Source organism: Candoia aspera, chromosome 4, assembly GCF_035149785.1.
Source record: "Candoia aspera isolate rCanAsp1 chromosome 4, rCanAsp1.hap2, whole genome shotgun sequence".
Taxonomy (NCBI): domain Eukaryota; kingdom Metazoa; phylum Chordata; class Lepidosauria; order Squamata; family Boidae; genus Candoia; species Candoia aspera.
In genome coordinates this window covers 22,437,049-22,452,755 of record NC_086156.1, presented here as the reverse complement: position 1 = coordinate 22,452,755, position 15,707 = coordinate 22,437,049, and the positions used below count along the sequence as shown (strand labels likewise).

Here is a 15,707-nt window from a genome sequence, read left to right as displayed (position 1 = left end):
CCTAATATCACCTGTACCTAACAACTACATACAGTCTTTGGTGTCTCTGCTTAAAACAAAGGTGGCAACCCAGCTTGCAAACAGCTCTGATTCTTTTCTTGTTGCAGTTCCTAGAGCTCCCCAAAATTGTGCCAAATTTTGGCATCAGTCTTTTGAATAACAGCTTACAGAAATTATGCTTCTTACAGCCAGCCTCACAACCCCATTCAAAGGCTTTAGTAATGCATCTATTTGCTTTTCCATAGCTTGACTTCATTTAATTCTGGATTTCTTTATCATCCCTAGAAATACCAGTAATTGTACAAGAACACTGTAGAATGAAACTACCAGAGATTATGATGATGAAAAGACTGATATGTGGACAACTGGCACTTTTCTTTCATAGGCCTTGAGTATTACTACTGGACTTGCCTACAAATAGCTGTTAACCAGCAGAAACCATGGTATAATTATATAAAAAACAGAAACCAACTCTGTGCCCAGATTCACTGTGACAGTGCTAGTTCAGGGTAATAAGAAACCATCTCATCTCCAGTATGGAGTATATCATTACTTTTCAGCAATTTTCTATAATTTACAATGGACAAATTAGCCAGTCTGGAAACAAAAGAAAAATGGGACCAAATCTGACACTGAAGAGCAATGGGGAAACTTTTCAACACTATCATGACCTCAATATGGCTTTCCTTAATTATAAAATCTGTGAAATGGTACAGCTAGAATTCATTAGGAGACTTATTAGTAGACTTAATATTTCTCACAAATTAAACAGAGACCAAGATTTCTTACCATACTGAGTATCAGAACCACATAAATGCAAGATTGTGTCTTACGCAAGAACTTTTTTTTTGTTAATGAATTATTCTGCAATGGTCACTATTTCTGACCTGTCATTTACTATCCCAACCTTCTCTCACCAGCAATAATCACTTTGTGTATATATTATAGTACTATTCTCTCAGAATTATATTCCACATATCTGATGAAGCAGATGGTGATCACAAAAGCATATGCTATTATAAATGTTCAAGACTTCAAAGTACCACAAGACTCTGTCACTGGAATGACGAATCCCAAGAACTGATGGAAACAGATTATGTATTAAGTTAGAAAATGTATTGTAAACAAGCAAATCAATGTCTTAATGTGTACAATGAACTTGTTACAGGTTAAGTTTTATGCCAGACAATCAAATTAATAACATAGTTTTTGAAGTACCCATGAGCTACTTGGAGGTGAAGTGTTTGAGGGAATTCTACATTCCATATTTCTGCATAATTTCATTTGCTTTAGAAATGTAAGCTTTCATGGCATCTTCTTCTGACATACCTGAAATGGAAAATTAGCAGTTACTACTGTGCCTTGTTTATCAGGAAAAAAAGAAAGTATTGTTGAGAATAATACTAACCTTTCTTCAGGTTCCAAGCCTCCCATTTGGCTTTACCTTTCAAATCTAATATCCCAGGACACACTATCAAAGGGGAGAATATCAATCATTAAGCATCATGTGTGTTCTTGAAAAGAGCTCTTGTTCTCAATTTCTCCAGGATATATACAAAATTACCAATGTTGATGTCTCCTACAGTAGCCTGTTTGTAGAGTCCATACAGCTCCTTTAGTTCATCATCTGTGGGCTTGGACTTTAACTTTTTAACATTTTCTGCAGCAGTCTCAAAGTCAGTCTGATGAGAAAACAAAACAAAAATAAGAACAAAAGCATATTTACTTTTAATTGTCATCCATTCAGGAAATGTAATGTTTGTTTATTGCCACGATTTTTACTGAATGCTTGATTTTTGATTCTAGTTGTATGGTAAAATATTCCTGTTTTTCTAGTTGTGCGGTAGCACACACCCTGTACCATTTTTTTTTTGTTTTTTGTTTTGCTGGTATAAGAATTCCCTTCAGCCTTTTGAGCTAGAGGTCATGCATACAAAGCAGGTTTATACATGTGGAGAATTGCTGTTAAAGAAACTAGATTCAGAACAAACTCTAAAGTTCTAGGAACCATTCAAGTGAAGTTTGGGATAACAACTTAGCATTCATTTATTAGTTGAGTTTATAATCCCACTTCTCTTTGCCTTGATTTAATCAAGAAAATGGCCTACAGGACTAAAGCAAAAAAAAAAAAAAAAGCTTTTAAATGTGGTTTAGGATACCATTAAAAATAACCTGGTTCTATTTCATATAACACAAGTTTTAAGTGGTATTGCATATCACAACTCCATTATGCAAAAGGACTTTAAAGCATACAACCCTTCCCCTCACATTTCATTGTTCTTAAAACCATTTATTACAACCCCAGATAGGCCACTGTGAAAACAGAAGAATGGGCATACTGACAGCTCTTTTATCTGCTCTAGTAGAGCTTTTCTCAGTTCTTTATGCTAATTTTCTTTTCCTTATCCTATATTATTTTTCAAAATTAAAAAAAAAGTATTTTCCCAATATTCATTCAAATACTCCACGCTGTTGTATACATAGAACTTACTTGGACAAGGCCAAGTAAATAAGATGATTTAGTGATTTTGCCAGTCACATTAAATCAGCCTTTCTCAAGCTGGGCCCCAACACCCAAAATTTCCATCTAATACACTCTTGAGCATCAGGTTTAGGAAGACAACATGAGATGATCCCATGACAATTCATGCTTCAAAGCCAAAAGCTCTTTTCTCTGGAGTAAGCAATATAAATTACAAATTTTCTAGGATTCTCACACACAGAAGACCCACTAAATGTCCAACAAGTGTTGTCATATTCTCTAAGCAGTAAACTAAACTGAGGAGAGAAGCATGGAAAGAAAGCAAAAACTGACAAAGAATTGGCAGAAAAGAAATGAACTAAGACAAGAGAAACAGGTACATAACCTACTCTGCATGAACTAATCTGTGCAATTAAAACGAACAAATAAATGTAAGGATACATGCATGTGTGCATATAGGAATGAAAGTTACGTACAATTACCAAAGCCACCTGGAATCTTTCCAGATTTAATATGTGCTTGCTCAGCAACATATTTTTGTTTTAGCCTTGAGAACAATTTTATATTTGACTAATTTTATTCTACTCAAACCAAGATCATTACTATGATACAATGATCTAATATGCTACAAGGCTGATCCCTGACAGCACACACTTTTAGGATCACTTCCAGCAGAATCTTAGGTGTCAGCCGTACAGCCTTAATGCATCTTTACTTCATTTAATAAGCAGAAGAATGGTTTAAAGGGGTGGCTTTTATTCCTCTTTTAAAGTGTGGTCATGCTAATCTGAATTCTGAAACTAATTTAAAAGCTTGTCTTTTAATTATTAATGTAAAGAAATTCATTCATCCCTTTTCTAAAAAAAAAAAGTTACTGTTTTCTTTTCCCATTACTGGTAGATCTCACTTATTTCTTGCAGTCCTAATTTCTTCTCACTGTTTAAGTTTAAAAGAATATGTTCTTTTATGTTCCATCAGCATAACCTTGGTCCATTTTTCAGCTATCTTGGACTATGTGACAAATTCTCAAAAACTAGGTTTTGAGGTAGTTCTAATAGGGATGCAGTGCATAGTAAGAGTCACTTGGTTGAAATGGGTAGCTATAGAAATTAAATAAATAAAATGCGTACATTAAAGAAAATAAAACACAGGTTAAGTAATTTTAAAATATTTTAAAAAGACACTGGATTGATGTAAGGATTGCCTATTCTAAAACACTATCAGACTCATAAGCAGGAATTCAAAGATATCTGATTTATTAAAGAATAGTGTGCAGGATCACAAAGAAAGCTGAGAATGATGAAAGCGCGCCAAATTCAAACTAAAAACCCTCGGTGCAAATGAAACCCCTCCCCCCGCAGAATCTTCCCAAGTCCACAATCCCAGGTGCTCCTAACGGTTTCTGATGGTCTGCGGGAAAAGTCCTTGAACAGAGAACATAACCCAAACACATTCCATTGTACTGATTTCACATACAGAGCTTGGTACAAGGTCTCACAGCAGCTCCCTCCCAAACAGAAACGCGCGTTAGCACCATGGCATGTGAAATGTTACAATGTATAAACTACATTGAAACAGTGAACATGACAATTGGATTCACATTTGACTATAATTGCAGTGATCCTTCCTTAGGCTGAAGAGAAAGTGAGGGTCCATGAAGTCCTAATCCCACATCAAGATGCTGTCATAGCTGGGCTAGTCTTCATCTACTGCTGCCACACACACACACACAATGTTTTGACAGGCCCCAGTCCTGGCTGTGATGGTTCAAAGCAATGTGTAAAACTAGTCTAGCCCACCTTTCTACTCATTGTACTAATGGTGAGCCTATCTTGATGATAATAATAAAAAAATGCAAGACATCAAGCAAAGATTTTTCAGATGAACAACCAATAGTAAAATCCAGATTCTAATCATCTTGTTTCTAGTGTGTCTTGATAAAGAAGGAAGTCCATGATGATAATTTAGAGATAAAAAGGCTTATAAGCCTTTCTGATAAGGAAGAGGTACAGAACGTTTAAAAAAACAACTCTATATGAAGTAAAAGTGCTATTAATAATAATTATTTGTTTAAATCATTTACATCCATTATTTGCATCTGCCATTTGTTTTGTCCCAGAGATGCAAAAAGCAAGAGAGACTAGTCAGGTGGTGGAAACTGAGGTCAAGTGCTAGGAAATCAGTATGCAGAGATGCTACATCCAAAAATTCATACAGAGCTGCTCTGGATGAGTGATTCACACTCAAGGGTTCTGGGCGTTGGAATTCAAGGCTGGCTGAAACAAATGTTGCCTCCAAGAACAGCCTCTGATACTATCTTGCAAAGTTCCCAGTCCCGCCCAGACTGAGCTAGTACTCATGATTCCACCTTTCAGGGAGGGACCCAACCCTACAATCTTCACCATTCAGCCTTCTGTTCTTCTACTAAGTGGCAGCAGCACTCTTGGGGAACAGAGATCAGCGACAGGAGCTGCAGGATCTGTAGATGTTGCAAGGATCTACTTCAGAATCTTCTCTCTGAGGGGCAATCCATCAAATACCCAGCACCACTGTTACTGTCATTCCAATTTGAAGATACTCACTTTTAAAACTCAGCGGGCCTTTTAAGTTTAAGTTGCTTTGACATGATTACATTTTCTTACAGTACATCAGATGAAATTATAATAAAGCTGCCACTGTCCAAGGCCATATAATCTTTAATCCAATCTCATCTCCAATGCTAGCAGTCAACAAAACCTTTGCATATTTCATAACAATGGTACTGAAACCTCATAGTTCAACGCTTTGTTGAAGCTGCTAAAGTTTAAGTAAAGATGCTTCTCTGTGTGTGTGTGTGTGTGTCAGTCAGTGTTGACTCCTGGCAACTGCCTGGACATGTCTCTTCAGTTTTCTTAGCAAGATTTCAGAAGTGGCTTGCCATTGCCTTCTTCCTGGGGCTGAGAAAAAGTGACTGGCCCAAGGTCACCCAGCTGGCTTTCTGCCTAAGGAAGGACGAGAACTCACAGCCTCCTGGTTTCTAGCTTGATGCCTTAACCACTACACTAAACAGGTTCTTCTACTGCCACACTATTTAATAACCTCTAGATGAAGCAGTTATAATAGCATCATCATTGCCTTCCCAAGGTGACTTCATGGATATAACCCTGCAGTTTACTTGGCAAGAACTACAGAAATGATTTAACACTGCCTTCTTCAGGGAGATAGATACACACTTTCCAGTCTACCTTACACTACTCCCTGGCAGTCTCCCATCCAAATACCTGGTTTTGCTTAATTACAAAGCCCAGACAGATGCTGCCCACTGTGAAGAACATTGCTCTCATTCTTTCTAATCTTACTCCCCATACTACTTCAATACTCTAACAGGGAAAGGGCAGACATTTGCAAAGTAAGAGCAAGTTGTATGTTGTCAGACTAAGAGGGAGACCTGGTTGCAAGGAACCCAAATGGGAACTCTATTCGATTTTCTAGAAGCAAGTGAAATACAATTTATTTCCAACTTTTGGCAAGCTCAGATTAAAGAAAAACCCATGTCAGCTGTGCAGCAGGTTGCACTAAGAAACCAACACAAAATAGAGGGCCTGAAAATGGAACCACAGTGGACAAGATGGTATAAGGGAAAGAGACAATGTTGGTGGCTGTTTAGCTAAGAAAAAAAAAGTAACAAATGTGCATGCAGCTATACATGATATGGAGTAGATGGATGGGACTTCCCTCCCCTCTACCCAATGCTAGATGGTGGGTGAATCTGGAAACAGTACTGTTCCAAAGAGCATTTAGTTAAACAATGCAACTCATGGTCACAAGGCGCAGTGATGGCCATCACCCTGGACAATTGAAAAGGAGATTACATCAATGTTAGGAGAGTACAGTTATCAATGGCTATTAATCACAACAGAGTTATATGGCTGTTGCTATCAGAAATACACTGCCTCTTGCAGGGAAGAGGAGGGTGTTATTGTCCAATTTCTGATCTTCCCATTAGCATCTGCCTGGCTGTCTGCTGGATTTAATAGTTTTTGGCTTGATCACTTAGCATGGCTTTTCCTATATTCTGAACATGAACCCAGAAGTGAAAGGCATGATGTAGCCATCACCCATGTTCCTCATTTTCATTCAAAACGAAAGCTTTAATCTAGCTGGTAGGCAAATCCTTGACTCTCCATGGCAAATCCACAAACTCTTACAGCAATCACACCTCGGTAAACACTTTTCACTAGCAAACACCTGCCTTTTCTTCTCATGGGACTCATTACTGTACAATACACACACTAATCTCAATGGATGGAATAGCCTCTCTGAGAGCCTCCACCGGATTCTCTGCATTCAGGCTGGCTGAAGAAATTATGAAGTCACAGCTGCTTAAACCTTTCCAAGGACCATATTTATACTCTACACAGATAAAGTATTAAATCCCATTTCTGTGCCCACATATTTGAGATTGAGAGACCCAAAAAAAAAAAAAAAGGTGAGAGAGAGAAGGGAGCAAGTCCCTCTTAAGTCAGCAGAAAAGACCTCCTGCACACCAAGACAAAGTTTCAGCTTTAGAAATGGACCCGCAGTCAAATTAGACACGTGTAGAGTTCACCAGTCTGTGCCGAGTGCCAGGAAGCTTCCCCCAAGTTATTGACTACAGAATAGAAGTAACTGGACTTTTCTCAAAGTAGACATATAGGCTTTTTTATCGTATGGCATAGCAGTTTGGTGTTCATGCTGCTTTTTTCTTGCTGGGAAATCCTCTGAGGTCCAGCAGCCAGATATGTAGACTTAGCCTTAGCCACTAGACCAAAACGTTCTGGGCTAGAAACCAGGAGTCTGTGAGTTCTAGTCCTGCCTTAGGCATGAAAGCCAGCTGGGTGACCTTGGGCCAGTCTCTCTCTCTCAGCCCAACTCGTTGCAATGTAGACTAGCCTCCTCGTGGTACACCCTGGGCAACGTGACTTGTCCCGGCTAAATAGTCTACACATCTGGCTGCTGGATCTCACGAAGATTTCCCAGCAAGAAAAAGCAGCATGAACACCGAACTGCTATGACATACGATAAAAAAAAAAAAGATATATAGGCTGTATTCACACGAAACCACGTCCATGGTTAACAGAACCACAGTTTACTCACTTAACTAAATTATGCCGGTTCGCACAGCACAAGGAACTAGTAACTGGCCAGCTCGCATAACGCGCCAGGCTAAGATGCGTTTGGCCAGTCTCTGGATTAGTGTCCCGCGCCAACGCAGATCGAAGGAAAAGTGGCTTTCAGAGGACGAACCAAAGCTAAGCCAATTTGTAGTAAGTAAACGTATTCTTTCCCCAAAACCCCCGCCCATAATCCAGCTTTTCATGTGCAATTAAGCCCAGAGGCTACAAATGCAAACCCAGTCCCATTTTCCCTTCTTCTTCCTCCCCCTCCTCCATGGCCTACCTTACTTCATTACCTGAAGAGTCATGCTGCTCGCTACACCGAACGCCTGCACGAGCAGCAGTCCCGGCACTAGGCCCCACGCCTTCCCCACAGCCCGTTCTGTGAGGCCAGGCTGGCCAACGTTTTCACGGGAGCAGGGCGTTGTGACGTCACTCCGAGGGCTGTACCCAGTGCGGCAAAGCAAGCTCGAGGTGGGACGGGCTTCCCCTGCACCGGGGCAGGGAAAGGCAAGGCGAACCTCGCAGCCAGAGGAGCAGCGGTTGCCAGGCGGAGCAGCGGTGGAACCTCGCCCGCAGTCAGGGGTATTGTTTTGCAACCGTGAGAATCTCGCAGCTAGCGAGCGAAGGTCAGATAGCAGCGCGTCGCGACTGCCGCAAGTAATTCAGCTCAGCCTGCTTGCCGTGCTCGGCGCCGCGGGAGCCATGATTTATTGTAGGATTTATTGATCAGGACTCGGCTTTTGGGCTGCCCTCCGTTGTGGAGAACAGTCGCCAGCACTGAGGTAAGATTTGGTTGTCAGCCCACTTAGCTTCGTGTACTTCATGGCACCGAAGGGACGGACATCTAGCAAACTGCTTGGGACTAAACCTGTCAAGAGAAGAGAAAGGTCGAGTTCACAAGACCCGTTCAATCACAAATTAGCCTACTAAGTTGTGCGAATTCAGCTGGTGTGGTTAGTTGGGGGTTCCTTGCTTCATGCAACTTCTTCCGCAAATGAGTAAACCAGAAGAGTATGGGGTGTACGTGCAGCCATGAAAACGGGCTAGTACGGGGGAAAGGGGGTGTCCCGCCTGCCCTCGGCTTTTGTCACTTCGACAGCCAGAAAAAGTGTGGCTTACACAAAAAATTGTTTCCACTATTTTTTCTAACCCAGAATAAAAATAAAGTAGAATAGATTAGAATTAAGTACAAGGGCATTTCACTCCTCCCCTTTTCAAGTTCTTCTTTTCAACTACTTTATTAATCTGAAAGGAATTAATATTAATTTGAAAAGAGGATAATTTTGAAATATAACCATTCTTTGCCAAAAGAGCATGAGAAAAATTCATTTACTTTCATTACCATATTCTTAGCATAAGGCAACATTCATTTTAAAAGTGCATTGTTTGGAGAGATGTATTTCTTTCAGGTAAATATAGTTACAGTCAATATTCTATCGATCAGTCTTTACTGGGCTATCTTATGGGATGGGAGAATTTGCCCCTGGCCATTTTCTTAAAAGTTACTTTATACTTCAAAGTTAATGTTCACTATTAAATATATAAACTAGTTGAGCTAAAGTGAAGTGCTGCAGTTTCTGATGTAGTTCTATTGATTTCAGTTGTAGAAAATCAGCTTTGAAGAGATATTTGTGTACATGTGGCTTTCTGATTGACTTTGTTTCTTGTAAAATTTAAATGTTTAAACAATGTACAATAAAACAGTACACCAAGAATTATTTGCTTGTGTCTTTTGCTTAGCAAATTCTAAGAGAATCCTTAATGTATCCTAATCCAATTCTCTATTAGATAAAACCAAATCTGCATATCTAATTTCATTCCCAATACTCTTAAGGGCTTTTCCACACTGCAGCCTTAAACTGCTTGTTTCCTGTGTATAAACTGGAAGTGAAAGTAGATTAAGAACTTTTGTAGGTTTCAACTCATTTCTGATTTGGCCATAGTGATGGCCTGATGTTCACCACAGCCCCTGACTGGTAGATTACTCTGTTTCTTTACCCTTCCCAGAGCAATTAAAAGAGAGAGGGAGAGGGGAAAAACTCTGGTTTGACCATTTTTCCTGTCACTTGGGTTTGAAGTGACAGAATTCTCAATTTCACCTGGTGAAAAGAAAAAGAAAAAAAGACCTATCCTTTCACTGTTCAGATAATTTTTTTTAAAAGCCCAGCTTTTCAGTTACCAGTGTTGGAGGGGAGGAGTCATTCTTGCCACAATAGGAATGACAGTAGCCCTTGGAATGAAGTTGCTTACAGTGAAGTGAAACATAGCAGGTGACAAAACAGCACTGCTTAAGCCAGTACAAGTCAGAAAATGCTACAGGTAGTCCTTTTTTAGCAACTGCCTTGTTTAATGACTGTTTGCAGTTATGACAGTGATGAAAAAGTAACTTTGCGACCAATCTTCACGTTTATGACCTTTGCAGGTCTGTAAAGCAAAGGAAAGCTGAAGTAAGATCATAAGCACATTTGCCAATTCATTTAGCAACCGCTTCACTCAAGGACCAAGTTGCCAGTAGCTAAATGAGGACTGCCTGTACTTTTGATGAAAGTAGAAAAAAGAGGCAGAAGTTGTTTCCTGGTGGGTCAAGAACAGATGGAGGTGCTTCACTGATTATAGAAAGAGCTTCAGTTGTGTCTGGAATATGTTTAGGAAAATGGGAATCCCAGGGCATCTCATTGTCCTCATGTGAAACCTATATACAGGATAGGAAGCCACAGCCTGGATGGAACATGGCAAAACAGATCAGCCCCAGGTTGGTAAAGCAGTGTGACAAGGCTAAATACACTCCCAATATTTATTCAACCTATATGATGAATATATATTGAAAGAGAGTAGAATGGAAGATTAGTGTAGTTTTAAAACTGGAAAAAGAAACCTCAATAACTTATATTGTGCTGATGATACTACTCTGATAACTGAAAATCAAATGATCTGCAAGCTCTAGTAATGAAAATCAAGGACTAACAAAAAAAAATGGGACTAAAATTAAATAAAAAGACCAAACTAAAGATAGCGGCTACAGTAGCCAACTTTAGAACTGACAGTGAAGATACTGAAAGGGTGGATAGCTTCTGCCTTTAGGGTTGACGTCAATAATAAAGGAACCAGCAGTCAAGAAATAGGCTGCAGACTAGCACATGGTACTGTAGCAATGAAAAGCTTGGAAAAGATATTCAAATGTTGGAATATGTCTGTACCTACAAAGATCAGAATCATGCAGGCAATAGTATGGATGTGAACATTTGACTTTGAAGAAGCAAGATAGAGTATTGATGCTTTTGAAGTTTGGTGTTGGAAAAGACTCCTGAGAACACCATGGATAACCAAGAAAATAAACAAATGGATCGTGGAACCAATCTATCCAGAGATTCTCATTCATGGCACAAAGGCCAGGTGCAAATTATCATATTTTGGACACCTTTTGAGAAGATGTAGTTCTCTTGAGAAGTCTATAATGCTGAGAAAGGTGGAAGGAAAGAGAAAAATGGATGATCAGTAGCCAGGTGGATGGACTTAATTATGGCACTGTTGGGACACCTGAAGAGCTAGATTGGGGGCAGATCATCCTGGGGAAGATCTGTCTGTTTGGTTGCTACGAGTCAACACCAGTTTGATGACACATAATAAAAAAAGAGCCAGCAAGGCCAGGCTAACCAACTAACCAGTCATGAAAGGCTAGAAGGCTTTGGCAGAGTAACATACACCATTTCCCACAGAATCACCTTTTGCTATTTGCTTCTTGCAAAATTTCATATTGAGGAAAATTGCTTGGAATGCCAATTTTCTAGTCAGCCAAATTTATAAAACACTTTCATTATCAAAACCTGAAGGAGATTGGTGCTTTAAGACCCAAATCATTTTCTATCCATTCTAGAGGAAAAAACATATTTTGTAGCTGCATAGTATGCTGATTTCCCATCCAGCCCAATCATTTGCTAGTCATAAAGGACTAGATACAAAATTGAATGATTGATGCTGGCTTCCAACCCAGCCAAACAAGCCAAAATCACAATCATGCAGGACAAAAGAGGAATGATGAATAAGACTCAAAGCATTCATTTCCATTTCACACAATTCAAATGTCAACCAAGTAATGTATAGATTTTTGCTCAGAATTGAACGTGGAACATGCTTTCTGTGGAGGTTTGTGACCATATTGAATTAATCCCCTGGAAATTTTTAGTCTTATTATTTATTTGATTTGTATGGCCACCCATCTCATCTAAGCAACTCTGGACAGCTCACAACAGATAAAAATAATCCAATAAAAATAAATTAAAAACCAATATACAAACATATAAAAACTATAATTAAAAAAAAAATAATGATCAGCAGCAGAATTCATCCTGCATCGGCTCAACACAGCCATTGCAAGAGCTCCCTGCCATTGCCAGACCCCTAGGCACACCGACAGAACCATGCCGTCAGGGCCTTCCTAAAGACCGGGGGGGTCGCGGCCAATCTAAGGGCTGGGGGATGAGGTTCCACAGAGCGGGTGCTATGGCAGAAAAGTTTCTCTTTCTGGGTCCCGCCAGATGACAAACTCGTAAACGGGACTCCTCGATGGAGATCTTAACTGCATCACCAGTCCTGATTGGTGAATTTCGCCATTTGGGCTGGCAGGGAGGAAGGTGATGTTTCAGGTTATTCTACCGTTCTGGATAACTTGGGGGTATTAAGGGCTAATGGAACCTTTTAAGAGTTATAATCCCTAATGTTCTTATTTATCGCTTTCACTTTGCACTGTGTCCAGCATGATTTTTTTTTTTTTGCACTGTTTCCGGCATCCTTTTTATTTAAAAGAGCCCGTTCCAGGAACTCTGTTCCGGCTTTTGCACCTCCGTTATAGTTCAGGCGGTTCTGCGTATACGGCCATCGGGGGCGCTCAAGAGAGGCGTGAGTCCAGAAGGGGTGCGCGGCTTGCAGAGAATCCGGAGGCGATTGGTGCGAGAGGCTGCGCGCCCTCCCTTTGCCGCCCAGAGTCCGCCCCAACGCGGAGGGTGGCAGGCGAGGCGAGCATGGGCCTGGCCAGACGCGCGCCCGACCCCTTCCGCTTCCTCCTCTGCTGAACGCGGTCGCGGAAGGAGGCCGCCGCGACCAAGCAGCGCTTTGGCATGAGCGCAGCTGCGCTTCTGCCGGTGGAGGGAGAAATTGATCGCGCTGCTGGAGCTTGGAGGGGAAGCGGGTAGCACCCCAACTGGAGAGTCCTGGAGCCTCCCGGTGGGTTCGAGACAGCAGCCGATCGCTGAAGTGAGGCCGTTGGCTAGCAAGGTGAGTGGAGGCGCCGTCGCCGTCTTTTGCCTGCTTCATTGATAGCAAATCCAGAATTCCCTTGAAGTCCGTGCAATAAGCATTCTTTAAGAAAAAACTGCCTGGGCAGTAGCAAGCAGTTTTCCTTGACGCGACCATCTTTCCCTTCTCTATTATTGTTATTGCTACTATTGCAAATTACGGAGCGTTTCTTTCTTTTTAATTTGTGTCAGTGGATGGTTTCAAAAATGGCATTTCTGCCTACAACCTGAAGTTGTCCTATTTGCTTTATTGGGCTGGGATTCTACACCATTCTATTGGCTGTCAACTGTTCTACAGCGTTTAACAGAGAAAGAAAGTTAAAGAGAACTGGGAAATGGGTTGGGGGGTGGGGGGAATCTGGAACTGAGAATGGGAAAAGCACCAAAGAAGTGAAGAAATCACTTCCATATTTTTGCCAAGGAAACATGGATGTGTCTCCAGAAGTTGATTTCAGTGCTCTTATCTTTATTAGAGAAGGCTAAAAATGGGCTGTTTTGCATGACATACTGGCCAATAAACTTGATTCATGTGTCATCACACTGATGGCAACTCTTAAGACTACATAGATAGACCTTCTCCAGGATGATCAGTTCCCAACTTGGCCCTTTAGACAGTAGCATGCTGGTAAAAATTTAGCTATCGGCTCTGACAGTTCCATTCCATTGCTCTGTGCTGCTAGCCGCTGAACCGCTGATTGGTGTGCTAGGCCTTGTGGCTCAGCTCTGCTCTCAGCAGGCTGACAAGTTTCTACAAAATTTAACATTTGCCTGTCATGAGCCAGGATGAGCCAGCTCCAGCACACCCCTGCCTTCAGGTCTTCCAGCTGTGCACCCATTGCCACTGTAATCAAGTCCATCCATCTTGCTTTTGGTCGGCCTCTTCTTTTTCCTTCTGCTTTTCCAGCATTACAGGCTTTTCAGGAGAGCCAGGTCTTTGCATAATGTGTCCAAAATATGATAATTTGAGCTTGGTCATTTGTGCCTCGTGAAAATTCTGCACTGATTGATTGAACTCTGGATTTTTTAATATTGTAGGTGAATCAGTGATTTAGCTACATGGGTGCATCTTGCCAATACAACAGGAGTAAAAACATTTTTCAGCTGTACTATTACAGCTTCAGATTCTTTTAATAGCATAGAATAAAGTCAGTATGAGAAAAGTGAATGGAACATTTCATTCTTTGTGATTAGTGCTACTAATAATTTGCAAAATGCTTAAACCTTTTGACTTGTGCCCTTTTCAGCTTGAGTTCCAAAGCCTAAGAACATCAAAATGTCTGTTCCACGGGGGAAAGGATCAGCCCGTAAATCAAAACAAATAACTGTGAAAACGTCTTTGAACAACCCATATACTCCACAATGGTGTACCCTGCCAGGAGAGGATATGCATTTTGTCTTGCAGGCCTTGGAAGAAGTCATGAAACAGATTGGGTTTAAAAAGGTAGAGGATCGGAAGAGGATGAAACCCCCCTCCAGAAAAATGCGAGAGAAGGAAGAATGTGGCACTCATCCTGGCAAACTTCAGGATGAGAAAAAGGCTGATGATCCAAAAGCACATGGGTGGACTGATGTGCAAATCAGGAACCAGCTTGCTATTGGGATCAATGAAGTAACTAGAGCTTTGGAAAAGAATGAACTGTGTCTTGTGCTAGTGTGCAAATCTGCCAAACCTGCCTTGCTAACTTCTCACCTTATTCCACTCAGTGCAAGTCGAGCCATCCCTGCTGGCCAAGTTCCACGTCTCAGCGAAACATTAGCTCCAGTGCTTGGATTAACATCTGTGCTGGCACTGGGGTTTAAAAGAACCACCGATGTGTTTGCAAAAGTAGTTGAAGTGATCATTCCACGAATTCCTAGTTTAGGCATGCCGGGGATCCAGCATGGAACTGAACCACCTTTAATAAATGAAGATACTAATTTTATGACTGTTTCAGCTGCAGAATTCACTGAGTCTACCCCATTGGGGAGCTGCCTCAGTCACAAGCGGAAACTAACAGATTACAGCCCGCTTGCTTCCCCTACTGTAGCTCTGCAAACCCTGAAAGTTAAACATATCGTTCCTAATCCAAAGAAAAGCCGCAAGCTTCCCAAAACTAGAAAACGTATTTCAAGGTAACGTTGATTTCTACCCTGCATTTTGCATTTCTGTTTGCCTGAAAAGTGATATATAATAATGTCACATGGATTGAATAGGAACAGTTTTTCCAAATTACTTTTGAATTGGAAGTGGAGTGTGAGAGGTCATCTTACATTCTGCTGTTGAAAACAAGGCATCCCTGCAAAAAAATAAATAAATGCGTGCACCTTTGAAGATTTGCTGTTAGTTAGAAGGGGCTGCTTACGCAGTGAATGTGATGCCTAAAAATAATTTCATTCTTTTCTTCCCTACCCTGTTAACTCTTCCCCTTGTTCCATTTTTTTTTGTTTGTTTTATACTTCTCTCCTGCCTTCCCTTAACCAATCTCCAGCCAGTAAATTTCTTCTGCTGCCCGAAGAAACAAGGGGAGTGTGTTGGTGTATGCAAGGGAAGAATCAGTTCATTGTATAAATGGGCTATCTTCCCAGGTGATTTTTGCTAGGAATTATGAATTCAATAAACACAGCTTTTATTTTTTGTCCTGGCTATGCCCTTTTTTGGAATGTGGCTTCTGCAGGTAGATACAGCATAGAAATGTGTATGTATGTATTCTACAAGTGTACATGCATATACAGCGTTTGTTTCAGGTGGCATTGGTAACCTTAAGTAGACAAAATGGGGAAGCTGAGCATTGCACATGATGTTGGGGTGCAAATCAT

The 15,707-nt window shown here is 40.8% G+C and overlaps 2 protein-coding genes across 4 annotated transcripts; one reads left to right on the top strand and one right to left on the bottom strand.

Annotated features, from left to right (window-relative positions):
* Window positions 1-1,094: 1,094 nt before the first annotated feature.
* On the bottom strand, window positions 1,095-7,995 carry ACBD7 (acyl-CoA binding domain containing 7). Of its 2 annotated transcripts, XM_063303581.1 has the most exons (4): window positions 7,914-7,995; window positions 1,565-1,682; window positions 1,409-1,471; window positions 1,095-1,329 (listed from the first exon to the last, which is right to left on the bottom strand). In XM_063303581.1, exons 1-4 carry the CDS (start codon window positions 7,923-7,925, stop codon window positions 1,256-1,258), a joined length of 267 nt encoding a protein of 88 aa, XP_063159651.1. In that variant the 5' UTR covers window positions 7,926-7,995; the 3' UTR covers window positions 1,095-1,255. The 2 variants fall into 2 exon arrangements, with proteins under 2 accessions (XP_063159651.1, XP_063159650.1); XM_063303580.1 differs by lacking the exon at window positions 7,914-7,995 and having other exon boundaries at window positions 1,565-1,936.
* Window positions 7,996-8,281: 286 nt separating this feature from the next.
* RPP38 (ribonuclease P/MRP subunit p38) lies at window positions 8,282-15,525 on the top strand. Of its 2 annotated transcripts, none has more exons than XM_063303579.1 (2): window positions 8,282-8,402; window positions 14,156-15,525. In XM_063303579.1, exon 2 carries the CDS (start codon window positions 14,185-14,187, stop codon window positions 15,025-15,027), a length of 843 nt encoding a protein of 280 aa, XP_063159649.1. In that variant the 5' UTR covers window positions 8,282-8,402; window positions 14,156-14,184; the 3' UTR covers window positions 15,028-15,525. The 2 variants fall into 2 exon arrangements, with proteins under 2 accessions (XP_063159649.1, XP_063159648.1); XM_063303578.1 differs by lacking the exon at window positions 8,282-8,402 and adding an exon at window positions 12,680-12,891.
* The last annotated feature ends 182 nt before the right edge of the window (window positions 15,526-15,707 follow it).

Coding starts and splice junctions, on each gene's coding strand:
- ACBD7 (XM_063303580.1), bottom strand. CDS start 1,739: ATGACAATTAAAAGTAAATATGCTTTTGTTCTTATTTTTGTTTTGTTT. Junction 1,472..1,564: donor TGTAGGAGACATCAACATTG/GTAATTTTGTAT, acceptor CCCCTTTGATAG/TGTGTCCTGGGATATTAGAT. Junction 1,330..1,408: donor GGCTTGGAACCTGAAGAAAG/GTTAGTATTATT, acceptor TTTCCATTTCAG/GTATGTCAGAAGAAGATGCC.
- RPP38 (XM_063303579.1), top strand. CDS start 14,185: ATGTCTGTTCCACGGGGGAAAGGATCAGCCCGTAAATCAAAACAAATA.